This window comes from Armigeres subalbatus, chromosome 2 (assembly GCF_024139115.2).
Source record: "Armigeres subalbatus isolate Guangzhou_Male chromosome 2, GZ_Asu_2, whole genome shotgun sequence".
Lineage (NCBI taxonomy): Eukaryota > Metazoa > Arthropoda > Insecta > Diptera > Culicidae > Armigeres > Armigeres subalbatus.
In genome coordinates this window covers 229,177,899-229,204,255 of record NC_085140.1, presented here as the reverse complement: position 1 = coordinate 229,204,255, position 26,357 = coordinate 229,177,899, and the positions used below count along the sequence as shown (strand labels likewise).

At 39.7% G+C, this 26,357-nt stretch overlaps 1 protein-coding gene across 2 annotated transcripts; it reads left to right on the top strand.

Annotated features, from left to right (window-relative positions):
• The first annotated feature begins 851 nt into the window (after positions 1 to 851).
• Positions 852 to 26,357, top strand: LOC134211847 (calnexin-like). 2 transcript variants are annotated; one of them, XM_062689159.1, is made up of 7 exons: positions 852 to 1,036; positions 16,999 to 17,511; positions 18,365 to 18,498; positions 18,578 to 19,166; positions 19,222 to 19,362; positions 25,470 to 25,589; positions 25,698 to 26,357. In XM_062689159.1, exons 2-7 carry the CDS (start codon positions 16,999 to 17,001, stop codon positions 26,016 to 26,018), a joined length of 1,818 nt encoding a protein of 605 aa, XP_062545143.1. In that variant the 5' UTR covers positions 852 to 1,036; the 3' UTR covers positions 26,019 to 26,357. The 2 variants fall into 2 exon arrangements, with proteins under 2 accessions (XP_062545143.1, XP_062545142.1); XM_062689158.1 differs by lacking the exon at positions 25,470 to 25,589 and adding an exon at positions 25,211 to 25,339.

The window sequence follows — 26,357 nt, the reverse complement described above, 5'->3', positions numbered from 1 at the left end:
CCGAAAACAGTGACTGGTACGGAAAAAGGGACTAAACTAAAATGACAGCGTAGTGCGGGTGATCAAAATACTCGCGCCCGGTAATGATGCTCTAAGGGAATCGTTTTTGCTGAAAAATAAAAAAAATCATGGTATTGGTTTATAAGGACAGTATCGACTTAAAAAGTAGAGAGATTACGGAACAATCGAGCAGAATATTTTTCCGGAAGTAAAGTGACAGCTCCCATTCCTTTGCGTGGGAACCTTATAAATGCCAATTTTGTTTCTTGTTCTTTTCATGTGGATACTGCTGTAAGAATTTTGTTTCGATTCTTTACACTGAGAAAATTCTTCATATTGAATATATTTGTCGCACACATAATTTTTTGCAATTTGATAATTTAGCTTCGATTATTATCGAAGTTTCATGTACTTCTGATTTTTTTCCCATGGGAACCCAAATATATGCAATTTGTGTCACATAAATTCAATAACTGCATATTAGAGACCACACATATATTTTATTTGATTATAGATTCTATTTGTACTTCGCGTTGAAAGTGGTTATGTCAGGAACTAATAAACATCATGAGTTAAATTAATGGATTTTTGCCAATAAAAATGTGTGGAGTTTTTGCAGTGTACTTTTCCGATTCAGTGAACGGAATTTAACATGTGATTGAGATAGAAAAAGAAAATTCTTTTGAACACGATACCAACCTATAAGCCGTAATCATATATGTTACGCGAAAATGATGTTTTTTTCGTGCATGCTGTTGTCATTCGGCGAGTTTTACTGATGCGGTAAAAGGGTTCGGTAAAACCGAGTGAAGTGAAAATCGAAATGTCACTTTAGGACAGGAAAAAGGTAATAAAAATCATAAGCCACCAAAAAGTCGTCAAAGGTAGACGTTTCTGGTTTCGCTGAGTGATTTTTTTTTCACAAAAACGAAACCGCTATTTTTTATCTAATTAAATAACAGGATCACTTGTGGCTAGTTTGGTGTAGCAAAACTTTCCTCGTTGCTGGTGGATTGTTCTCTTCTGTTAGGGAAAGGTAAGTTACGGAAACAATCCAAATCGCGTGATTGGAGATTCGCCACCGAATTGATTAATCGACCGGTTGGTGGAAATAGACGCAGGAAGGAGGGAAAATCACGAGTGATTTCGGATTTTCGTTCCTCCTGGAAGCCGAAGAAATGTCTCCAGTCCGATCATTGTAAATATTCAAACGCACTTGAATGTAGGGTAGCAACATAGAAATTATTGATTATTCGGATGTGCCGGTTAATAGGATTTAAATTGACTTCGGAAATAGAACGCAGCGGCGTGGTAAAAGTCCACGTAAACCCTCAAAAATAGGTGTGAGATTTTCCTCCATTGATATTATTTGTATTTTCTTGTGCAATATTCTTTATGCATTTGAATTTTGAAGAGTCGTTTACTACTTCAACCTGTTTAAGTGTAGAAAAGTGGTTTTAGTGTTTACGAAAACCTGAGAAGTTATAATTTTGGGGCAAATGCGAACATTTCACAATTTATTAGTTTTCCTCGGGCTATCATTAAATTAGCTTTATAAAACTTGCATCACATATATTTGACGAAAAAAAAATCAGTGTAGGTACATACTAGTTTCACTAATTATTTGACGCTGCATATATTGTAGTTGTAATTTTATTGATCAACGGTATTTAAACAATCTATGTCAATAAAGCAAAACCATGATCGTTGCTGAAGTATTTCCTGTTATGATAGTAATTTTGTCCTGTATTAAGAAAATAAGCTTGTTCTATATCATTTAATGTTTTAAACTTTTTATCAGGTCGAAGGATGGTTTGCAATCAGAGAAATAAAGATTTAGATTTTAAATAAGCCACACAAAATTGTAAAAAGTAGTTAAGAGAGCGGATGAACTGGGAACTGAATTGAATTAAAAAGCTGAAGCATCAGACAAGACCTTTAGAAAACGCTTTGAATGAGGCAATCGGGGTTTTAGTTTGGTTCCGATTGGTAGACCATTCCAGTAAATTGAACCACAAACTAGCAAACTTCTTCTTCTTCTTATTGGCATCACATCCCCACACTGGGACAGAGCCGCCTCGCAGCTTAGTGTTCATTAAGCACTTCCACAGTTAGTAACTGCGAGGTTTCTAAGCCAATCATGAGGCTAACACGATGATACTTTTATGCCCAGGGAAGTCGAGACAATTTCCACTTCGAAAATTGCCTAGACCGGCATCGGTAATCGAACCCAGCCACCCTCAGCATGGTCTTGCTTTGTAGCCGCGCGTCTTACCGCACGGCTAAGGAGGGCCCCTTACTAGCAAACTAGCACCCCTTAATTTTACCGCTATTGTGCCTTCTAAATCTAAATAACCAAGCGAACTGAACTATAATTTAACATAAGACTTGACATTGAAAAAATATTATAAAAATAGAATGATTCTGAAATACAGATTAATTAGCAAAAGTTGGTGAAAACTTGGATTTTTTTTTATAAAAAATCAGCATTAGAAAATAAAGTTTGCCAAAACATAAACAATCTTGATCAATTACCCATATTATATGTCTTCAAAGAATATTTATCATATCAAAGAATATTTATTAATATATATATATTAAAGAATATAAATATTTACAGTGAAAATGTTTGACCCAGCTTGAAAACATTAAAATAATTTATATCAAATGGGGCAAGATGAGCACTAGAGTGATTCAAATTTGCTCCTCTACGCTTATACAATGACGTTTAGTGCTTTATTAATACTCTTTAATTTTCAGCTAATTTGGATGTAACTTGACTGAGTACGCGCAGTTTGAAGTTTGTATCGAAATTACTATAGAAATCGCTTCTTAAGTGAAAAACTGTTCCGTGTTGCAACCAGTGGTGCGAATTCTCAATCTCAGTGACTGAAATTTGTTGAATATTGATACCATTCCCTCTTCACACTCACTTCCTAGCAGTGAAAACTGAAAATGGTTAGTAGCAACAATCAAAGATAAAGTAAACAAAAGACCTCTCTTCTCATTGCACACGCAGTCCGCACTGACTGGCTATTCAGTTCACTCGCTGCTGTGTGAATGCGACGGCCCTATATAAATGCATGGGTGAATACTATCACTTGAAAGACAATGACAGGAAATTTGTGCCGAATGATCATCAGCTTCAGCCCGCTGTTGGAAACCGAGTTTGCTAAGCTATTCCTGCTTTGTCGCTCTGACTGAAAGGCACCGTCATAGGCAAAGAGGAGCAGAGAAAAATTCAAAACAAAAGAATCACACTCAGCAGGCATTGTTGATAAATTGCACCACTGGTTGTTACGAAGTGATCTGACTTTTGTAAGCAAAATTATTAAGGAAACAAAAATGCTCATTATTGATATTGATGTTATTCTTGATGATTATTGATGTTATTATACGTGTTAAATTGAATATACTACGATTCAGTATTTCGCTAATAACTTATCTTGTAAGCATAGAATCGTTTCGCAACAAAGACGATTAGTTTTATTGCAAAATTTTCTATTTTGACAACGTAGTCATATGTATTTTTAGAGATGAGCAACGTTGCGGAACGGTTTTTCACAAAAGGGACTGTTTTCATAGTAATTTTCATACAAACATGAAACTGCACGGATTGTACGACATTTCGCGGTAAAACATTCCGCGGTTAACCATTTCGCGGTGTACCAGTTCGCGGTCTACCACTTCGCGTTCAGTATCATATCGCGGTATAACATTTCGCGGTTTATATTATTTGGCGGTATACCATTCCGCGGTTAGTACTATTCCGCGGTGAAACTTTTCGCGGTCAATACCAATTTGCAGGTTTAATTTTACTAATGTTATAAGTAGTTCAATAATGTGTTCTTTAGCTGTGTAAAGCCGCAAAATTCACCTAATTATTATGTAAAGCGAATAATCATTGAGATTACACCAGACTCATATAAATTCAAATCCCAACAAAAAAAAATGTTTTAAAGCAAAACATATTTTAAAATGCGACAACCGCCACCGCATCGGGGGTGAGAATGGGTCACCGCTTTCACCGGCAGTCAGGAGGTCGAAGAGCAAAACCGTCTAAAAAGGTCTCTTATATTTTAATCTACTTGCCCTCAGATGCATTTGTCACCCCCGATGACAGTAAAAGAATGCGAAACAACACACTTTGCCTTATACCGGGCAAATACAAACATTTAAAGAAAGCAAAACATAGCATTTTGCTTTATACCGGGCAAATGCAAACATTTAAAGAAGGCGAAACAACAGATTTTTCGTTATACCGGGCAAATGCAAACATTTGTAGAAAGCAAAACAACACACTTTGCTTTATACCGGGCAAATGCAAATATTTAAAGAAGGGAAAACATCACAATTTGCCTTATACCGGGCAAATGCGAACATTTAAAGAAGACGAAACAACACATATTGTCTTATACCGGGCTAATGCGAACATTTGAAGAAGACAGCACATGATATTTAGCCTAATACCGGCTAACATTTTTGCCTTATGAATAATTTTCAGTCATTCCATCATCTGAGTTCTACCAGAATACCGCAGACAAATAGACATAACACATTGAACATTTACTTATTAAATTCATCGTCGTTCAAACACTAACGACATCTGTTGATTTCAGTTAGTTGGGCAAATCACGAACCAGATGGCGGTAGTGAGTAAACGTCAAACTCGAGCAAAAACGATGCGCGCGCCACGAGTGATCGATTGGCCAACTAATGATTATTTGAATTGACCAGCAAATCAGTGAACGATGGAAATATGACGAGTGTTATGTCTGTTTGTCTGTGAGAATACCATAACCTTTTAAGGTATTAAGACAGCGACCTTTATCATATGATATAGTGTATCTTGATGACAAAGTTCACACATCTAATATTGACAATAATGTATATGTCTTTTGGAAATAACATAAAATAATGCGTAAAAGACAAGAGGAAATAACTTGAAAGGGAAACGCAATGAAAGAAACGGCCATATGAAGAAGAGAAAATTAATAGTTGGTAGAAAAGAATGGCAAACTCTTAAAAATACAAAAAAAAAATCAAAAGATAAGCTAAGCTTGTATACCGCGAAACGGAGCACCGCGAAATTGTAAACCGCGAAATAATATATACCGCGAAACGGAATACCGCCAAATTGTATGAACCGCGAAACAGATTACCGCCAAATGATACAGACCGCGAAATGGTACACCGCGAAACGGTTTACCGCGGAATGTTTTACCGCGGAATGTCGGACAACCAACTGCACGTGCTCAGTCTAGTTACATCCAATTTAGCTAAAAAATTAGGAGAATTAATAAATCAGCAAATGTCATCGTTTAAGCATAGAGGAGCGAAAAAGTCAAAATTTGAATAACTCTAATGAGCATTCCATTTTGCGACAATCAAATAATACACAAAATACTAAAACCCTTTTCTACAACCTACAATGCTACAATCATAATTTACTATGCGCTGAATCTATTGGTCATATTAAAACCTAGGATGTTGTCGATCATTTAGTGATTTGCGTTCGATCATTCATTATTTTTTCAATAACTCATTCCAGAAGCTGAATTTTAAAATGTGTTGTATGGTGGACTTCTAGTGCGAAGATTTTTTTGACGCAGGACTTACGCCTTTCTTTATTGTCGGCGTAGCACCAACTTAGAATTCGGAAGTCGGGACTTCCGAACCGAACTTTCTTCCGAAGTTTTATCTGTCAAACTAATGAATGCGTTGTTTAGCGCATCTTTAGGCGAATCCAGCGCACTACTTCCGAAGTTGGGGTTTTTTGCCTGTATCTGGAGAAAAACCCAACATCGGTATAAAAAGCGTTCCAAGTTTATTCCGGATTTTTGGAAATCGAGAGCGTTATCGTTACGCTGAAAGAAAAGATTTCTAACGTTACTACACCCAGCCAGAGATTCCAACATTTTATTGCAATCTCGCATTAGTTTCGCGTACAGTTAGCCATAATTTGCAACATATGCACAGATTGCATTATGTAAATGGCAGGTCCTTGTATTAGGCCCCCGGTCACGAGAAAATAAGAACTGGTCATGCGTATGATAGGAAGAGGTTCAAGAGAAGACAATGTGAGCCACCCACCGCGAGTTTGCATCGGTGGTGACGAAATCGAGGTGGTAGAAGAATTTGTGTACTTGGGCTCACTGGTGACTGCCGAAAATGACACCAGCAGAGAAATTCGGAGACGCATAGTGGCTGGAAATCGTACGTACTTTGGACTCCGCAAGACGCTCCGATCGAATAGAGTTCGCCGCCGTACCAAACTGACAATCTACAAAACGCTAATTAGACCGGTAGTCCTCTACGGACACGAGACCTGGACGATGCTCGTGGAGGACCAACGCGCACTTGGAGTTTTCGAAAGGAAAGTGCTGCGTACCATCTATGGTGGGGTGCAGATGGCGGACGGTACGTGGAGGAGGCGAATGAACCACGAATTGTATCAGCTGTTGGGAGAACCATCCATCGTTCACACCGTGAAAATCGGACGACTGCGATGGGCCGGGCACGTAGCCAGAATGTCGGACAGTAACCCGGTGAAAATGGTTCTCGACAACGATCCGACGGGCACAAGAAGGCGAGGTGCGCAGTGGGCAAGGTGGATCGATCAGGTGGAAGATGACTTGCGGACCCTCCGTAGACTGCGTGGTTGGCGACGTGTAGCCATGGACCGAGCCGAATGGAGGAGACTCTTATATACCGCACAGGCCACTTCGGCCTTAGTCTGAATAAATAATAATAACCATGCGTATGTGTGTCTACATTGAATCTAATTTTACATTCGCATCGAGGAAGTGAAATGCTGTATACTTCGACAACCTCAGCAACCTTACACAAAAGTTCGGCCAAAGACGGATATTGAAACCTGGACCCTTCACCCTTAGCGCATCTCGGCTGACGCGCTAACTATCTGGACTATAAACCAGATGAGGGAAGACGCAACCAAAGGCTATCATACTCCACGTTTCATGTTATGTGAATGTGACAATCATAATATCATCTCAAGTGGAAGGGCAACAGGGACAGAATAAGAGTGGCAACAGGGACAATGAGTGATACGAGTGGAATAAGCACCAAGCAAATGTGTGTCCTTTTCCGTCATCAAGCTAAATGCATGCAGTCACCAGCAGGAGGGCTGCAGATGAACCTGAAATATGCATGAAAGAAGAAGACGCATTTTTTGTCATTCTATGCTTGATGATAGTCGGATGCAGTCCAGTGGTGTCGGTTGCGATTGATGCGATCGCTCATCGCATCGCTCGAAGTTCACGGCTAGAGGCCGATGATGGTTGAGGCTGCAATGGGAGGGTTGATGGATGAAGAAGAATAAAATTAGCCCAGAGAGATTTGGTCCACTCATCCAGGGAAAGTGATTTGTTTCATAATCCACATCATTCTAGGATGGGAACAAGTTATGACATACGATACGACTGATCATATGTAGTGGTGGTTGGTACTAAACAACAAGTATACTCAATCCAGTTGAAACCCGAAATAGGGTGCTAGCGAATATACAATACGTACGTTAATCCTAACTTCGGAAGTGGTGCGCTGAATAGCGCTTCGCGATATGAAAACAGCGCACCACTTCCGAAGTTAGGTTTAACGTACGGATTGTGAGAAAAATCCAACTTCGCTATCCCCCAATTCCAGTTTTCAACTGGATTGAGAATACATTCAACAGAGTTATACCACAGACAAACAGACATAACACTCGTCAAATTTCCATCGTTCACTGATTTACTGGTCAATTCAAATAATCATTAGTTGGCCAATCGATCACTCGTGGCGCGCGCATCGTTATTGTTCGAGTTTGACGTTTGCTCACTACCGCCTTTTGGTTCGGGATTTGCCCAACTAACTGAAATCAACAGATGTCGTTAGTGTTTGAACGACGATGAATTTGATGAGTAAATGCCCAATGTGTTATGTCTGTTTGTCTGTGGTTATACTAAAACAGTTCTGTTTCTCCAGCAAAAAAAAATCAACTACACTGATGAAAATAAACAATTATTAAAAATAATTAAAAATATTCATTTTAGATTAGAAAATTTCGCCGTATTACATGTAAATGTGTTAAAAATAGTCCGAATTTCCAGAAGTATATTTTAATAAACATTATTTTATGCTTTGGTTTTTATTTTCTGAGAAATAAAACTTGACTTAGACTAGGAGTTTTGGAGCCACAACATTAAATAATTTTTCATTTTTGACGTATATGCAGAACCTCTTATATTTTAGTAGGGTTACTGCTCCTTGCCTTGTTGCTTATTTTTGTGATTTTTTCAGCAGTAAGCACGCATGTTAGCAAAAAGAAGCAACGAAATTGGTGCTGTATTTTTTTGTTTGGCGAAAAGATATATCAAGCATAATTTTTCATAACGACGTATGTAACAATTATGAGGATTCGAGAAATCCTTTACAGAAAGTTGGCAAAACTTTTTCTAAAACTGTTTTAAAACTAAATCTTTTTTCAATACTTTTTTCCGCTGGCATGCGTCATTACACGACACGTAATAAGCGTGCTTCACATCAAATCTCAGTTCATTCAAATTCACTGTGAAAAACGATAAAATTATACATACACCGGTATGCTGCACGCACGTCGGTGTACATTGGTCGGTTTTCCATAGTGCACGATTGACGCAACTGCAGTTTTGTTTTGTTTTGCTTTTTTTGGTACATAGGTCGCTCTTAGTTCCCATATGTTAAAGCGACGTATGTAACAGTGAGACTTCAAAAATTGATTTTTGACATACGTCGATTCGTAAAAAGATTGAATTAAAGAATTTTAAGATCTGAAATCAGTAAAATCGATGCGTATTATATAAAGCCGCGTGTGATTGTCACGTTGTATTAAAAACCTCGTTTTGTTTACTTTTGTTACATACGTCGTTATGAAAAATTTTGCTTGATATGTTCAATGAGATGGAAAACGGGATTGGGTCCCTTAAAATAGCACATTTTGCCCAAGTCTAAATATTTGATTATTAGATTTTTTTAAACTTTAAATATGTACTAGGCACAAGGGGAATTGTTTCGTTTTCCATCTCGCTGATCATATATTCATCTGATCGCAATACAAAGAAACACAGCACCAATCTCGTCGCTTCTTTTTGATAACATGCGTGCTCACTGCTGAAAAAAAAAACACAAAAATAAGAAACAAACAAATTTCCTTTTCATTGCTTTGTTTTTGATGAGATGAATATAGGAGCTATGGGATGAAGTGCCGAACCGTTCTTCTATCATCAATAAGAAATCTATAAATGCCCTACATTTGCTTGAGTAAATAAGGGCTTAATAGTTAGAAACAAAGCAATTCTGATTATGTATTCAATTATTAGTTTTATTTCCAGAAGTTTTGAATAAACAAGTTATTTTTCGAGTCAAGTACGAGACACTGAAGACGACCTTCCTGTTGAGGTCGAAATAAGCATCTGTCAAGGTACAATTAAGTGGTGGAACTAATGGGATTGTACAAACTCGTCTTATGACAAGTGAAGGCATTCCACTAAAAAGCTCAAAATGATTTTCTTAACAGAAAGTAATGCTTCAAAGGGGGGTCAGTAACGCACCCTCGAGGTTAGCTGCGTGTCTTTGCAGCACCGAACATCGTGACTCGCTTTTTTAGAAGAACCCAATGGTAATGGTATATAATGGTAACTTCGAGCTGCTCGTATATGCCCACAAGGCACACCGACCATCCCACCTTGACGCTCCCTAACCTGACTACCTTGGAGGCGTCCGCTGCAGATAGCCGAACCAATGCTACATGCGTCCCTGCCGGACCTTTCGAAACCTTTCGGCTGCGCTGGGCGTCTCCACTTCACACTGTCGCCGCAGTGCCGTGACGAGCTCTTCAACTTCGGTGATCTCGTCCAGGTCTTTAACCCTTAGATTCACCTCCGTCGTGAGTGCCCTCACCTTGACCGTTTTGCCTAGGACTTCCTCCGCCAACTTCTTGTAGGCGGCGCCCTTTTGTGAGACGCCCCGCTTCAGCTCGAGGATCATCTCGCCCGTCCGGATACGTCTTATTCGACGTACGTCGGCGCCGAGTTCACCGAGCTTGACATCACTCCTCAACGCCTTCAAGACGTACTTAGCCTCGTCCGTCTCATTCGCCTGGTCCTTCTTATCGGCCCTTGTGTTTGTGTGCAAAAATGTGATACACTCTTTTTGGTACTTTCAACAATGCGTTCTAGTTGGTTCCTATTGAAAATTAGCTTGCTTGGCGTTACAAAGTTATTTAAAAAAAAAATTTTGCCCTCTTGAATAAAAATTAAAACCGATTTTTTTTTCGAAGTTTGCTGCAATGCATTCAAATTACCGTAAATAGATATGAATTGATGGAAATAGTGAAATCTATCCCTCATAAAGTGTTAGCTTGACCTCTGAACGAGTTTGACTTGTTTGCACACCCGAGGATTAACTGCAAAATAGACACATAAATTTTAAACTGAAAACTTTCTCGGTGTAATTAAAATAATATTGGAGTTCTGGCATCACTGTATCGGAAAAGAGGAGATTAATAAATAATCATTGTACACGACGGTCACGTTTAATTTTCAATCCGAGAAATAAACTCCATTCCAAACGCGTTTTGAGCTATCGTTGGACATTAATTTTGGTCCGTTTCGACCGGATTTTCAGGAGTTTGGAGTTTAATCGCGCCGTATTGAGAGTTTCGGTCGAGATCGTTTCCGTGACAAATTGTGCGTTTTGGCGTCGTTTCGTGGAAAAATTGCGCTTCCATGAGGTGTTAGCATGTGCGAAGGAAAACTGAAAATTCGCCATTTTGGTGAATGGGAAGTGATGTGCTAGTGTCTGGTGTAGTTCCGAACCGGAAGTTGGATTACGCCACGATTTTGTTGATGTGTCCTTGGCACAACAAGTTCGCCGCCATCTTGAATTTCAGCACTGTGCTGCTAATTCACTACAACAGTTCAAAAGAAACCTATCCGAGACACATGTGTTAGTGATTGCCATCGGGGCAAGAGATTCGGAACCGTGTTTCAAAGAGTGTTTAGAAAGCTGTTCTTCGCCGTGCGAAGCCTACAGCAACTACGAAAAGTACATGCCCGAGCGGCTGATAGAGTGAGCACCCAGTTTTCACCAAGTGAGTGTGGTGTGGGGTACAACAGTGTGCGTGTAATTGAGCTCCAGCAGCATAAAAAAGTGGTCGAATCGAATAGCAAAGTGTAGGAATGCAGTCTCGCCATACGAGCTGCGTGGGAATTATGATCGTCGGTCTTCGCACTGAGTGACTCGCACAACAGTGTGCGTGTAATTAAGCTCCAGCAGCATAAAAAAGTGGTCACGCCACAAAGAGCAAAAGAGACACACAGATTAGTGAGAAATTGAGAAGCTTACCGTGTAGGCAGCAAACATAAATTGAAGTGTGATTGAATGTCGGACCCTGAAACGCCGCGTGTGGTGGTTCAAATACCACGAAGAAACATTTTGAGTGCCTTGCCGGGTAATGACGATTGGAATCAAGTTCCGTCAGTTTCTCAGCAAAAATTGCAAAGCAAGCTGCCGAGCAGCGAAGAATAATGGAGTACAAAATGGAATCGTTAATTGATCGGCGCAATTTGCTGATCGAGAAGCTGATCCGTATCAATGAAAGTGTGAAGCCGGAAGATGTCAACATTCACCTTCTACGGCTGCATTTGGATACACTGCGAAGATGCTCGGATGAATATGAGAAAATACATTCCGAAATATCTATGATCGTTCCGAAAGAGACTCGCGATGAACATCGACAGGAGTACATGAAATTTGAAAGAATGCATGACCAGCTGTATGTTATCTTGCAGACGAAAATAGCGAAGAAGAGTGAATCAGAATCGAAACCACCCAGTGCAGTGGCACTAGCCGCACCGCAACCGGTGTATGTTCAAGCTCCAGCGCCACAACTACACGCCCCGTTCCCTCGATTCAATGGAGATCCTGTGAATTGGTACAGCTTTAAAAGCCTATTCCAAAGCATAATGAGTAAATATCCACAGGAAACTCCTGCAATGAAAATTCTGCATCTGAGGAATTCACTAGATGGAGATGCAAAAGATAAAATTGATCAAGAAGTCATCAACAGTAATGACTATAACCTTGCCTGGAACATACTGGAGAACGCATACGAAGATAAGCGTTTGATTATGGATACGCATATTGATGCTATCCTCGACATCCCTATGGTAACCAAAGACAACCGAGGTAAGTCTATTACTAAACTTGTTGATATTTCCACCAAACACACGGAAGCTCTGAGCGGCCATGGATTCAAGGTCGAGGGACTGGCCGAGCTGTTCCTTGTCAATGTGTTGTACAAAAAGTTGGATAGAGAATCTCAAGAGCAATGGGAATTGCAGTTAGGGTCAGGAGACTTACCCGTTTTTAGTGAGTTTATTGAATTCCTTCGGGAACGGGGACGTGTTCTGGTGCGGACTAGTCACTCACAACACCAAGGACCTCAGCAGTTTCAAAACCAGTCCATATCGGAGCGGAAGGCTATAGTTGTGAAATCAAATCTGTGCTACAATTGCTTGAAGGGAAATCACCGTGTCATTGATTGTCCTTCGGACCAAGTCTGCAAGGCTCAAGGTTGTGGCCGTAAACACCATAGTTTATTACACTCTAGTAGCAACGCGGTTGGTTCCAGTACTACGAATACGACGAAGGATGCAGATCAGAACACTCTGCGGCAGCCTGCACCGGATCGGTCTCAGCTCAAAGACGCGAACGTTCCAGATCCACAGAGTGCTAGTACGTTGTGCGGTCACACCACAACAGTCAAGAGGCATGTGCTGCTATCTACAGCGGAAGTTTTGGTGATAGGCAACGGAGGAAGTATCATCAAATCTCGAGCCTTGCTAGATTCCGGCTCTGATAGCCACATTATTACGGAAAGGTTGGCCAGACAGCTTAAATTAAAATGGAACGAATTGATCTCCTGATCAATGGTCTAAATGATATTCAAACCAACGTCAAATATCTGGTGTCAACTACGATCCATCCTCGTTTCGGTACCCATCTGCAATACGATTTAGACTTTTGGTTGTACCCTGAGTCACGTCCAACATACCAGCTGTTGAAATAAATGTTACCACCTTGTCTCTGCCATCCACTTTACCGCTAGCTGACCCCTCGTTCTACACTCCAGGAGAAATCGACCTGATTCTTGGAAATGAAATATTCTTTGACCTCTTAAAGGGCGGTCGAGTAAAACTTGGAAATAGTTCTGCAGTATTGGTGGAGACTCAGCTGGGCTGGGTTGTAGGGGGTTCAGTTCATACACGAAGGTCGAAACAACTCTCTCGTGTCTGTCAATTCAATCGTTTTGATGAACTCAACCAAACACTAACAAGGTTTTGGGAAGTCGAATCCGTTCCAACAAAGGATCTGTTCACTAAAACGGAGGCTGATGTGGAAGAACATTTCAACCAAACCCATACTCGGGATGAGCAGGGTCGTTATCAAGTACGACTACCTTTCAACGAACTCAAGGATAAGCTTGGTGAATCCTACAAACTTGCTAAGAAACGCTTCGATCGATTGAAGGCTGCGTTGGATAGGAATCCGGAAAGGCGTGAGCAATATGAACAATTCATGGCCGAATATGAACAACTAGGACACATGAAGGAAGTGCAAAGCGCAGATTTGAGTGGATACTACATTCCACATCACGCAGTCTACAAGGCGACCAGTTCGACTACGAAAACCCGCGTTGTATTTGACGCGTCAGCGAAAACCACATCAGGTATTTCGCTCAACGATGCAGTTTCAGTGGGTCCTACTGTACAGAGTGACCTTCTGACGATAATCTTGCGATTCTGTACACACAAGGTGGTTTTGACGGCGGACATCCCCAAGATGTACCGCCAGATTCGAATGTTTCCAGAAGACTGTCGCTTCCAAAGAATTTTGTGGTGGAACGTCAATGGAGAAGAAAGAACTTTTGAGCTTCAAACGGTGACGTATGGGGTCGCAAGCTCACCTCATCACGCCACACGAGTACTCCTGCAGTTGGCGAAGGACGCAGGACAAGAATTCCCTATAGCTGCGGACATTATAGAGAATAACAGCTATATTGATGACTTCCTAACGGGAGGAGAGTCCATCGAAGATGTTGTCACCATTTATCATCAGCTTTCAGCATTACTAGCGAAGGGTGGATTCGGAGTCCATAAATTCTGTTCTAATAGCGCTGAAGTACTTGACGCGATTCCGGAACACCTACATGAGAAACAAGTTAACTTCCAAGAAACTGGTGTAAACAATACCATCAAGGCATTGGGGCTCATCTGGAATCCAACGGATGATTATTTCGGATTTCACGTTAACCAATCAGAATATAGGATGTCGATAACGAAGCGAGCTGTTTTGTCGGACATTGGACGTTTGTTCGACCCACTTGGGTTTATTGGTCCCACCATCACTGTGGCCAAGTTGCTCATGCAAGATTTATGGCGTCTGGGTTTAGACTGGGATGAAATACTGCCTGAAGAGTTGTTGCAGAATTGGAGAAGATTCCAGGAACAGCTATCGTATGTCAACCAGATTCGTAAGCGGCGTCTGGTGGTACCAGCAGGTTCAGCAAGAGTCGAATTACACGGCTTCTCAGATGCATCATTGCGTGCGTATGGAGCGGTGCTGTATATTAGGACTATCGCCAAGGATGGAACGGTCACCGTTGGCCTAGTAGCAAGTAAATCACGGGTAGCGCCCTTGAAATCGTTAACGATCCCGAGATTAGAGCTCTGCGGTGCACGGCTACTTGTGGAACTGGCAGACAAAATAGTATCATCGATGAATGTTCAGTTCGATGAGGTGAAATATTGGTGTGATTCCCAGATTGTTTTATGTTGGCTTAAAAAACCTCCGACAGCATTGAACGTATTTGTTGCCAACCGTGTGGCAGCGATTTTAGAAATGACGAATGTCAACCAATGGCATTATGTGCGGTCGGAATGCAACCCAGCCGATATTATATCCAGAGGGGAGTATCCGGAGGGTTTGTTGAAAAACAGTCTTTGGTGGACCGGATCACCATGGCTGTCACAACCGCTTGTAGACACAATCGTTCCTGACCCACTGGATGAATCAGCTATACCGGAGCTAAAGCAAGTAAGGGTTTTAACAGCTACTAGTGCCCGATCCAAAGTGCAACTCAATAGGGTAAGCCACTACCGCAAAATGATACGAGCTTGGGTATATGTCCGGCGATTTATAACTCCAAGACGCAGTCAACTATTGAGCACACCGATAACAGCAGATGAAATGTTTGTTGCCGAGAGAACAATTCTACGTATCCTGCAGGAGGAGGTATTTGGCGATCTTCTGCGCATCCTTCAACACACGCCTCTCAAACGCCACAATCTCAGCAACCTTGCACCGTTTGTGGCAGAGGATGGACTGATTCGAGTCGGAGGCCGGCTCAAGTATTCTGCCATCCCATACGATGGGAAACATCAGGTGCTATTACCTGAGAAGCACCATATAACGGTAATTCTGCTAAGAAGACTCCACGAAGAGCATTCGCATGTTGGCCCTAACGGATTGTTAGCTATCGTACGTGAACGTTATTGGCCGCTGCGTGTCAAAACGCAAATTAAGAAGATCATAGCATCGTGTCAACTTTGCGCCAAACATCGTCCTGTCCTGGGCAGTCAACTCATGGAAATCTACCCGAATCACGCGTCAATCCGGCGCCTGTATTTTCTAAGGTGGGTGTTGACTATGCGGGACCCTTTTTGCTGAGACTAAGCCCAAGAAGTCCGAAGACATACAAGGCATACGTACTGGTTTTTATCTGTATGGCAGTTAAGTCAATTCACATGGAGTTGGTATCAAGCTTGACAACTGAACACTTCATCGCAGCCCTACATCGTTTTGCCAGCCGCCGTGGATTGCCCAGTGATGTGTTTTCGGACAACGGTACATCGTTCGTGGGAGCGAACCACGAATTAGCAGCTCTACGACAACTTTTCGAAGACGAATTACATCAGCGGAAGCTGGCCGAGTTTTGCTCAGTGAAGGGTATACGTTGGCATTTCATTCCCCCACGAAGTCCACACTTTGGGGGAAGCCGGTGTAAAATCTATGAAGTTTCACTTCAAACGAGTTATCGGCGAAACACGACTAACGTACGAGGAAATGATTACGTTCTTGGCACAAACTGAGGCAATATTAAATTCTCGTCCATTGTGCCCGCTCTCGGACGACCCGAATGATACTGCAATTTTAACGCCATCCCATTTTCTCATCGGCCGGTCAGCGATAGCACTTCCTCAGCCCTCTTATACCAACGAAAACGAAGGAAGACTCAGCAGATACGAACACCTTCAGCAGATGATGCAACACTTGTGGGGAAGATGGTCATCCGAGTACCTTCACCATCTCCAGACAAGACAGAAATGGCACACCGGGAACGTCAAAAACTACAGAATCGGTGCTTTGGTGTTGCTTCTAGACGAAAATCTACCACCTCAACATTGGCGTCGCGGTCGCATCATTGCGACTCATCCAGGACGAGATGGAGCAGTTAGAGTGGTCACCGTCAAGACTGGATCCGGGGAGTTCAAGCGATCGGTGACAAAGATCGCTGTGTTGCCTTCAGTTGAGTCTGCCGACTCAACGGGGGTGAATGAACGAGTTTGACTTGTTTGCACACCTGAGGATTAACTGCAAAATAGACACATAAATTTTAAACTGAAAACTTTCTCGGTGTAATTAAAATAATATTGGAGTTCTGGCATCACTGTATCGGAAAAGAGGAGATTAATAAATAATCATTGTACACGACGGTCACGTTTAATTTTCAATCCGAGAAATAAACTCCATTCCAAACGCGTTTTGAGCTATCGTTGGACAACCTCTCTTATGTGTTTTTCTCATTTTTATAATGCGCAAGAAAGGCACCACCAACGATTGGATTCTATCTGGGTTTTATCTAATATAAATACATTCTTTTTTTTTGTGTTATAGATGAAAATGAAGAAAGCAACGAGCTTTCTTCTGTTAGCTACGGTTCTATTGCTGGCAACACTGACCTATGCGGACGATGATGGAGTAACGGTGGAAACGGAAGAGGACAACTCGTCTGATAACACACCTGCCAGCGATCTTTCATACGAAAGCCCATATGCCGATCCGGCCAAATTCTATTTTGCTGACCACTTCGATAATCTGGAACATTTCTCTTCTAAATGGATAAAATCTCAGGCGAAAAAAGATGACACCGCTGACGAGATCGCCAAGTACGACGGCGAATGGGATGTGGAGTTGCCAAAGAGGCCATTGTTGCCAAACGATTTGGGGCTTGTTTTGAAATCAAAGGCCAAGCACGCCGCTATTGCATCGCGGCTGAATCGTCCGTTTGTGTTCTCCGATAAGCCACTGGTTGTGCAGTACGAGGTTAATCTTCAAGATGGTCAAGAGTGTGGTGGTTCGTACATTAAGCTTCTCTCTTCCGGTAAAGAAACCACCGATCTTAAACAGGTTTGTATTTTTGATTATTTTTTTTTGTTCAATCGAAGTGTATTACACTGGATTATGTTTTTACACGATTTACATTTTCTCAATTTTGCACCCATCCTAAATGTTTACCGCATAATAATTACCATGTATTGGAGGTAACCGCTTCCTTCGGTGGGGTTTGAACCCACGACCCCAGTATGCTAGGCAGGTCGTTCTACGCAGCTTAGCGGGTGGGTACTTATGAGCCCAAGTTCACAATCACTAAACTAGGCACATAGCCGAACTCTCGCAATTCATTCTCACGTATATTGTTTTTACGGTAATGAACTGATGCTGGACTGTTTTTTCGTACTCTTGTATCCGGTTGAAATGTACTTATTTTCGTGGCTTATAACAATTTGCGAGATTTATGCCTCTTCTATCGTCTGTCAATATTTTTATTAACCCTTTCGCGGTCAAGACTTTTTTCAAAGATTTCAATAGGAAGGAATCATCTTTGAAAAAAATGCCAGAACAAAAGTTATTTGGCATCATAACTAAAATTAGTTTGCAAACGAGAAAAAAAAGTGTGAATATAAATCAATAGTTAATTGATTGATTATATTTGCAGTCTAGTGGAATCATAAAGATGTGCCAAATATGGCTTTTTGTTGTTGAAACAATTCGATAAAGGTTAGAAGGTGCAAAATTGGATGGTGCTCCACAAACACCATGGGCGGGAGATTCAATTATTAGCACGCTATTCTTGATTTTGCCCTTCCGACCATGGGGTTATTTCTTTTTGTTTTTTTTTTGCACCAAGTATTACAAAATAAAATATAAAAATTATTGTAATTTATATTATTTATTGCAAATACAAATTTTGCCTTTCTAGTTCAGGGACAAAACGCCATACACGATTATGTTCGGGCCAGACAAATGTGGCAATGATATCAAGTTGCATTTCATTTTCCGCCATGTTAATCCTATCAACGGCACCATCACGGAGAAACATTGCAGGAAAGCAAAGTAAGTTATATCACTATATGTATGCTTGTTACAGCATGATGCAACTCCATATTCTTCGTTCGTCACACTTTTTTTGTAGGGATCGTCTGGACGACCCATTCAAGGACAAGCAACCGCATCTGTACCAACTTGTTGTGCATCCCGATAATACTTATGTCATTCGTGTGGATCATAAAATTATTAATGAAGGATCTCTATTCACCGAGTTCACACCCCCGGTAAATCCTCCAAAGGAAATCGATGATCCGAGTGACTTCAAACCGGAAAATTGGGACGAACGGGAGAAAATTGCTGACCCTGATGCAAAGAAGCCAGACGACTGGAATGAAGATGAACCGCCGCAAATTCCAGATCCCAGTGCTTCTAAACCAGAGGGATGGCTCGATGATGCAGAAGAAATGATACCCGATTCGAATGCGGAGAAACCTGCAGATTGGGATGTGGAGATGGATGGTGAATGGGAAGCACCGCTAGTTGCCAATCCAGCTTGTGAGAAGGCAGTGGGATGTGGCTTATGGAAGGCCCCTTTGATCTCGAATCCCAATTACAAAGGTAAATGGCGTGCACCTCTAATCGATAATCCCAACTATCAAGGGAAGTGGGCGCCAAGGCAGATACCAAATCCCGATTTCTTCGAAGATACGAACCCCTTCAAAATGACTACAATTGTAAGTGAATCCAGCTAGAAGCCTAATAAAACTTGACCATTTGTCTTTTTTGTAGGCCGCTATCGGTATTGAATTGTGGTCCATGTCTAGTGATATACTTTTTGATAATCTCATCATCGTCGACGATGAAGCCGTAGCTAGAGACTGGGCAGCACAAACATATGATCTGAAGAGGAAGCTCATTGACAAAGAAGCGGTAAGTTGGTTGTAATGCGGCGCGCCTTGATTTTTTTTCAGAATCAATTTATTATCTAACATGAATAATGCAAATTTAAATACAATTGCAATATTGCGTATTCATACAGAAGTCCGATTATTGATAGATTAATCAATTATTAAGCTCAATAATCGAGTAATTTTTAATCGATTGACTTCTTCGCAATAAATCCGGTAAAAACACAACGATTATAAAAAGAATAACACTTAAATTCCTTCTTACAATTCTCACTAAAACTAAATTAAATAATAATAAAATCTTTTTTAATTTCTAATCATTACAAAATGTTGTGTTCTGGTGTGTTAAATTTATTAGAAATTTAAAAATTAAGATAAATGCAATCTAGGTGATAGGGGAGGATGGGGTGATTTCATCAACTGGGTGGAATTTGCAATGCTTGTATTAAAAAGAAAATGCAATCGCTTGTTGATTTTTTAGCTCCGCATGGAAGCCTATTTAATTGATGATCAAGCTGTTTTTGAAATAGAACACAGAAAAAAAAATTAATAAATGTGCTAGAAGTTATAAGAATCGTGACATCATAAATAAGGATTTAGCCTATATATGATGTCTTATTTTGCTAACTGTCAACGGTTATATACTCAGTTATCAATTATTTGAATATTAAGGGTATTTAATTTTCTCATAATTACATTAGTTTATGCAAAACAATGTTAATTAAACCTACTCACAAATTGGGGTAACATGAGAATCGATGTGGGCTCTCCTTAGCCGTACGGTAAGATGCGTGGCTACCAAGCAAGACCATGCTGAGGGTGGCTGGGTTCGATTCCCGGTGCTGGTCTAGGCAATTTCCGGTTTGGAAATTGTCTCGACTTCCCTGGGCATAAAAGTATCATCGTGTTAGCTTCATGATGTACGAATGCAGATGGTAACTGGGCTTAGTAACGTCTCAGTTAGGGGTCGTACACTAATTACGTTCCATATAAATAAAAAATGATTTGTATGGGAAAAATCTTACATGGGGGTGGGGGGTTGAAAAATCCAGAAAAAATGCTTTCGTAATTAGTGTACGGCCCCTTAATAACTGTGGAAGTGCTTGATGAACGAGGCGGCAATGTCCCAGTGGGGGATGTAATGCCAATGAAGAAGAAGAAGAGAATCGATGATGATATGAATCCTCGCTTAACTTTTCAAAAGGACCTAAGTAACATTTTTTCATGAATTATTTGAATACTGCAATCAATAGCTTTCATGTTGTTCTGTTGATTGCGCTATTCAAATTAATTCATGAAAAAATGTTACTTAGGTCCTTTTGGAAAGTTAAGCGAGAGTCATAACTTAAAATTAAAGTTTTATTTCCATTCACATAAACAAGCTACGTGATTTTTATGAAATTATAACAATCACGGCAGAAGAATCATCTTAATAAAGGAAGAAAATAAACAATCACGGCAGGGTCCAAAAATGGCCGCAAAAACACTCATCTCGCGTTTTGAAGGCACAAATCTCAAGTATTATGTGATCATTAAGTATGAAAATCACTTTTTATGCATGCTGCAACGCAAAGATGAAAATTTGCATCTTGCTTTTGGAGGTGCGTACCTCAGAAAGCGTCAGGTACATTTGAAATTGGATTCTCACGGGTTCAGATCAAGTGTAGAATAGTTAATTAAAGAAACATATAAACGTTCGTTGTTACAAATGTGTCGGTAATCAGCATGTTATGAACCGTAAATCGCGATGGTTCATCAAACATAGAGCTGCGATTGATCACAATGTTTCACGCCAAGCGTTGAATCACTACTTGCAGAGTGTATGCATAGGCGTAACTAGAGTCTCGATCTAGGGGGGGGGGGGGGCATGGCACCAGCTAGTGGGATGTAATTTTCAAAGGCGATTTAAAGCACTGTGCGCATGGATTGCAATAGAAATTGTTTGACTAAGTTTATCGCTCATTCGTCCTAGAACTAACATAAAAAATCGCGAATAATACAATTGATTTCCAATGATGCTGTGATTGCTTCAAAACGCTGTGTCTATGTCAACTTGTCTTCTCCATGTTACTAAATGTGGATAAGTGTGTAATCTAAGATTCAAGAATCTTCTTCGAATTATCTATAAATGAAATTCGATATGAGTATATTTCTGAAAGTTTTCAAGCATTTCCATAATTACTTAATGCATAAAGATCTCGATTTTTTTGAAACTCTTTAGATGTGGAATAAATTCCACGAAATTTTGTCATAATCAATATGAGTATTCATGCAATTCCAAAATGTATGCTATGTGCTGAAATAGTTAAGTACCGATGAACACAAATTTGGAATCCTAAAGTGTTTTTTATGAGTCATAAATTCCATGAGTCATAATATTATGAGTCATAAATCAAATTCCAGAATAACATAGGGTTTTTGTAGTTACTGACGTTAGGAAGAGGCTTTATTATGGTTTGAGAAGCAACCAAATCGATCTGAATTGTACTGCAAAAGAAATGTTTTCTGATACGAACTGGTTTCTAAATCTTTTTTTTTTATCCTAAAAAACAAATTCTAACTAAAGCAGGCACAAAAGAGTTTTCCGATGATCCTTATGAAACCACCAAAAAATTAAATGGAACAAGATCTTTTGAGGATTATAAAAATATTTCTTTAATGCAATCTCTGTTGTGAGTGCGAAGGTTGCCTAAGTTTTGTCCTAATACTTTCAATGGAATGCGTTGTTGATTTTTCACTTTCAATGGAATGCGTTGTTGATTGTAACAAAGATTCTTAAGTTTTATAATTTTATATCTTTCTGTGCCAGAATTATATAGCGAGAGCAAAAAGCTCCACAGGAATTTGATCAACTGGTTTGCGGCATAAATTGCGATTAACTCGAAGATTTTCGAAAGAATGGTCGTTCGAAATTTCATTGACCGGATTTGTGTACATGTGCTAATTTTGATGTATGTAGTTGCTTCAGTCTTTTTTGAAGCGGATGGTAGTTTAATAGAACAGAAATATTTATATCTTAATACAATTATGTTTTTATGTTTCTGCGACCAGGATACTAGTCAAACAAATGCAGAACAAATTTATTATTTTAAGCTAGCAACTGGATTAGAAGCGGCATTGATTTTAGCTTAAAAATCCAGAAAATGTTCCCGGGGGTCCAACTTAAATATTTCGATGCTTTGCTGAACAAATGGTCATAGATGTGATAACGCAACAAAAAATATGTTTATAGAATTCATAATCAAAATTAAGAAATATGTAGGAAATATGTAAATGAAATAAAAACTGACTAAGTTGGAATTACTTTTCAAAATTTTCTGGGGGGGGCATAAGTAGGTCTGGAGGGGGCCAGGCCCCCTCCGCCCCCCCCTTATTTACGCCAATGAGTGTATGTAATTAAGAGTGTCGACGCTGTCAGAATTGGAACAAAATTCATCTGTCATTCCCATACAAAATCGTGTTCCAAACGAGCAGGAGACCTGTCAAATGCGGCACATGTCGCCACTCTTAATTACATACACTCTGACTACTTGAAGTTTCCGGAACAATAGAACCATTTCGCGCCAAATCGTGTATGGAGCTGGGCATGTAGACTTTGTCACAAAAAGCCACTTTACATACTTAGTTATTGTAACAACAGGAGCCTCTTCGTAAAAAAGTAAAATGTCACTATTAATGAACGGGATTGAATAACTACAGCGCTACAATAACTAAATAGGGGAACAAGGGGCAATATGGACACCCTAAGGTGTTATTCAATATTAGGTGATTTAAATTGAATATAATTCGGATTTCTAGCAGTTACATGATACTATTACTCGTTAACTACCAGTTCTGTTTTGAATCGTATTGAAAATAAGGCAATTTTAATCAAATAGGACGATTTTGTGATAGTTAATTTTTAATACTCTCGGGAAGGTAGCGGGGCAGATTGGACACCCCCATGGGGCAGTATAGACACCCTTATAAAATATGAAGAAAATTATCTTACTCGTGATTATATGCCATCGTAACCCATTTTATGGATCATACAACAAAAATATTACCCAATTTGTTCATCTTCCTGTCATGTTTTTGTATGAGACACATAAAATTGTGTTTGGATCATCAACATCCGTTGGCTACACTCGCCTTCGTCTCAGCTCGTCTATGGAACCTATAGTGTCTATAGTATATATATGCTTCTATTGTATATATGTAATGTACTGGAACTTTTATAGCGATTTATAATTCCGCACCATAATAACACGAAATTAACACGATATGAAAGCCTAGTTCGATGAGTTTGAGGTTATGTTTTTAATTTTTAAGGTGTCAGTTCTACCCCCATATATAGTGTTCAGTTTGCCCCAATAGGTGGACATATTTAAAAACTGTTGAAAATTTTGTAAAAATCAAGGAAACTTGTCACAAATACATGCCAGAGCACTGTAAATAACAGAATTTTGCTGTGGGATGATCAATAATTGAGAAATCATCCTCTATGGTAAAGTAAAGCTTATTTTATGGGAGGTGAAACTTATAATTTTTAATCATTTTTAACCAGACATTTTAACTTTTTTGTCAAATTTATGCGCTAAGAAGATAAAACAATGACTTCTACGCTATAAATTAGTTGTTTATGAAAGGATTATAGAGTTCACTACATTGGAAGTACAAAAATGATTGAATTAACAAGAATATTGGGGGTGTCCAATTTACCCCAGGTGTTCATAATGCCCCCTGGTCCCCTATAGTGGAAAGTATGCATTTTCCCATATATTTAGTCGGTTTTTCCCATAAAAATGTCATGCTTGCCATGAGCACACATTTATTTTTCTTCAATGGCTCTGGATTCCTACTGAAACTTTGCCTGGTTTTCAACTTAGTTTTCTTTAAGCATTTCCTCACTTGTTAATTGAAACCTTTTCTATGTCCGCCATTGCATTAATATTTATCTTGTGTAACGAGTACAACGGATAAACTATGCCCAGGGTGTCGAGATTACTAAACCGGACCGAGAATCGAACTCGGCATCGTCGGATTGTCAATCCTTCGCCTTTGCTTTCAAGGCTACTGGAGCACCCACTTCGACTTGACGGATCTGGCTGAATTTTTTACAGTAGCTTCTGGCAGAGAAAATCTTTATTTAAAAATGGTTTTGATTTTTTGCCTATCTCGTATACAAAGTATACGTAAAGGCTATAGGATCACTCCAAAACCGAACTTTTGATAGAAGGCTCGGAGACCCATAATGTTATATACCAATCGACTCAACTCGACGAATTGAGGTGATGTCTGTATGTGTGTATGTGTACAAAAATGTGAGCCACACTTTTTAATACTTTATCCGATTTGCTCGCAACAAGTTGCAATTAACGTGGATTGTGGTCTAGTTGTTTCCTATTGAAAATTGGCACGATCGGTCATTAATTTCTGAAAAAAAAAAAAACATTAGAAAAACATTTCAAAAACGAAAAAAAAATATTTTTTTTCATGGGATAGGCGAATCGGAAAATAAGGCTAAGATTGTGTCAACATTTTGTGGTCCACAAAGTGTTGTCGATCAAAAAGTATATGGGTAACATAGCGAGAAAGAACGATGATAAAAAATGTTTTTTTAGCACAAAAATGCTCTCAAATTTGCCCATCACATTAAGAAGATTGATACATAGCTTCTGCTAACCACAAGCAAAGTTGTTATCCGTTTTAGTGTTTCATCAGCCCAAACGACCATTCTGCCAAACAATTGTTAAGCCAAACGGGGCTCATTGATTGGCTCATTTGAACTAATCAATTATCATGTTCAGGATGTTATAGGAGACACTACCTAACACTATCTAACACTACCTATCCAAAAAATAAAGTTTATTTAATCTTATTGAAAACAGAATACGCTATGGGAACGTGCGATGAAGTACATGGGCTATAAGCCAGGATACTGGTTTGCTTACTTCATTTATTGTTCAATCCCGGTGATCGCATATGTTTGGTTCCTGCTCAAGCGTCGGGATAAAGAGGTTTGAAAATAAGTCTTTTGTTCGGCTTAGTAGCCTCCCGGTTCCCTCACCTTTATCATTATCGTAGTACTGCTAGTCCCCTCTGAATCCCAATGCTTTGTTTTGTTTTTGCTTTTTTCTCTACATCTAGGAAACTGTGGTATCCCGCGTAATGAAATTCGCAAATGAGAACCCGTGGATGTGGGCTGTACTCGTAGTAGTTGTAGGTTTACCGCTAGCCATCTTCATCTACTTGGCTTGCTCTTCAAAGGTACTGCATATGTTATTAGCTTTTTAGTTGTTCATTTTCTCAGTGTTAATAGTTGCAGAGGATTTGTGCATATAAATAATTAAAATAATCATTTTTTGTCTCATCCAGAGCACGCCATCTTCAACTGCACGGGCCAAAAAAACAGATGAATATGTTCCTGATGACAACGAAGTCAATGAAGACACTGTCAAATCAAAATCCAACCTGAACTCGAATGAAAATGATAGGTTACAATCGGAAGCTGTGGACTCAGAAAATGTTGAAAATGAGAACTATGGCGAAGACGAAGACGAGGAAAACGAAGATGAAGAAGTGGAAGAAGGAGTCTCTGAAGGCAAAGAAGCTGCCGAAGAATTACATACGGATAATAGTCCAAAAACCAAAGGAGCAGAAGGTGGAGTTACTAAACGCAAGTCTAGGAAGGAATAGTACGCTCATATCTAAAGCGAATTTAATTTTCATTCTTTTATTTAAATGATTCTGATTATTCCTAGCAACTTTCCAACCAAAATTAAACATTCTTTTACTCATAGCATGCAACAAAGAGAGAAACCAATGTGCGATATCATTAACAGTAGAAAACCTATTTTAGTTCAGATTGGAATGCATAATTATTTGCCTTGAAAACAGTCGAGAATAGGTTAGGATTTGATATAAACTAATTTAAATATGTTCGGAAGAGCATTTGCCTATTGTATAGCACATATGGAAAATCAGCAATAAATGTGTGTACCATTCGTGCCAGACTAGTTTGGCTCACTAATAACA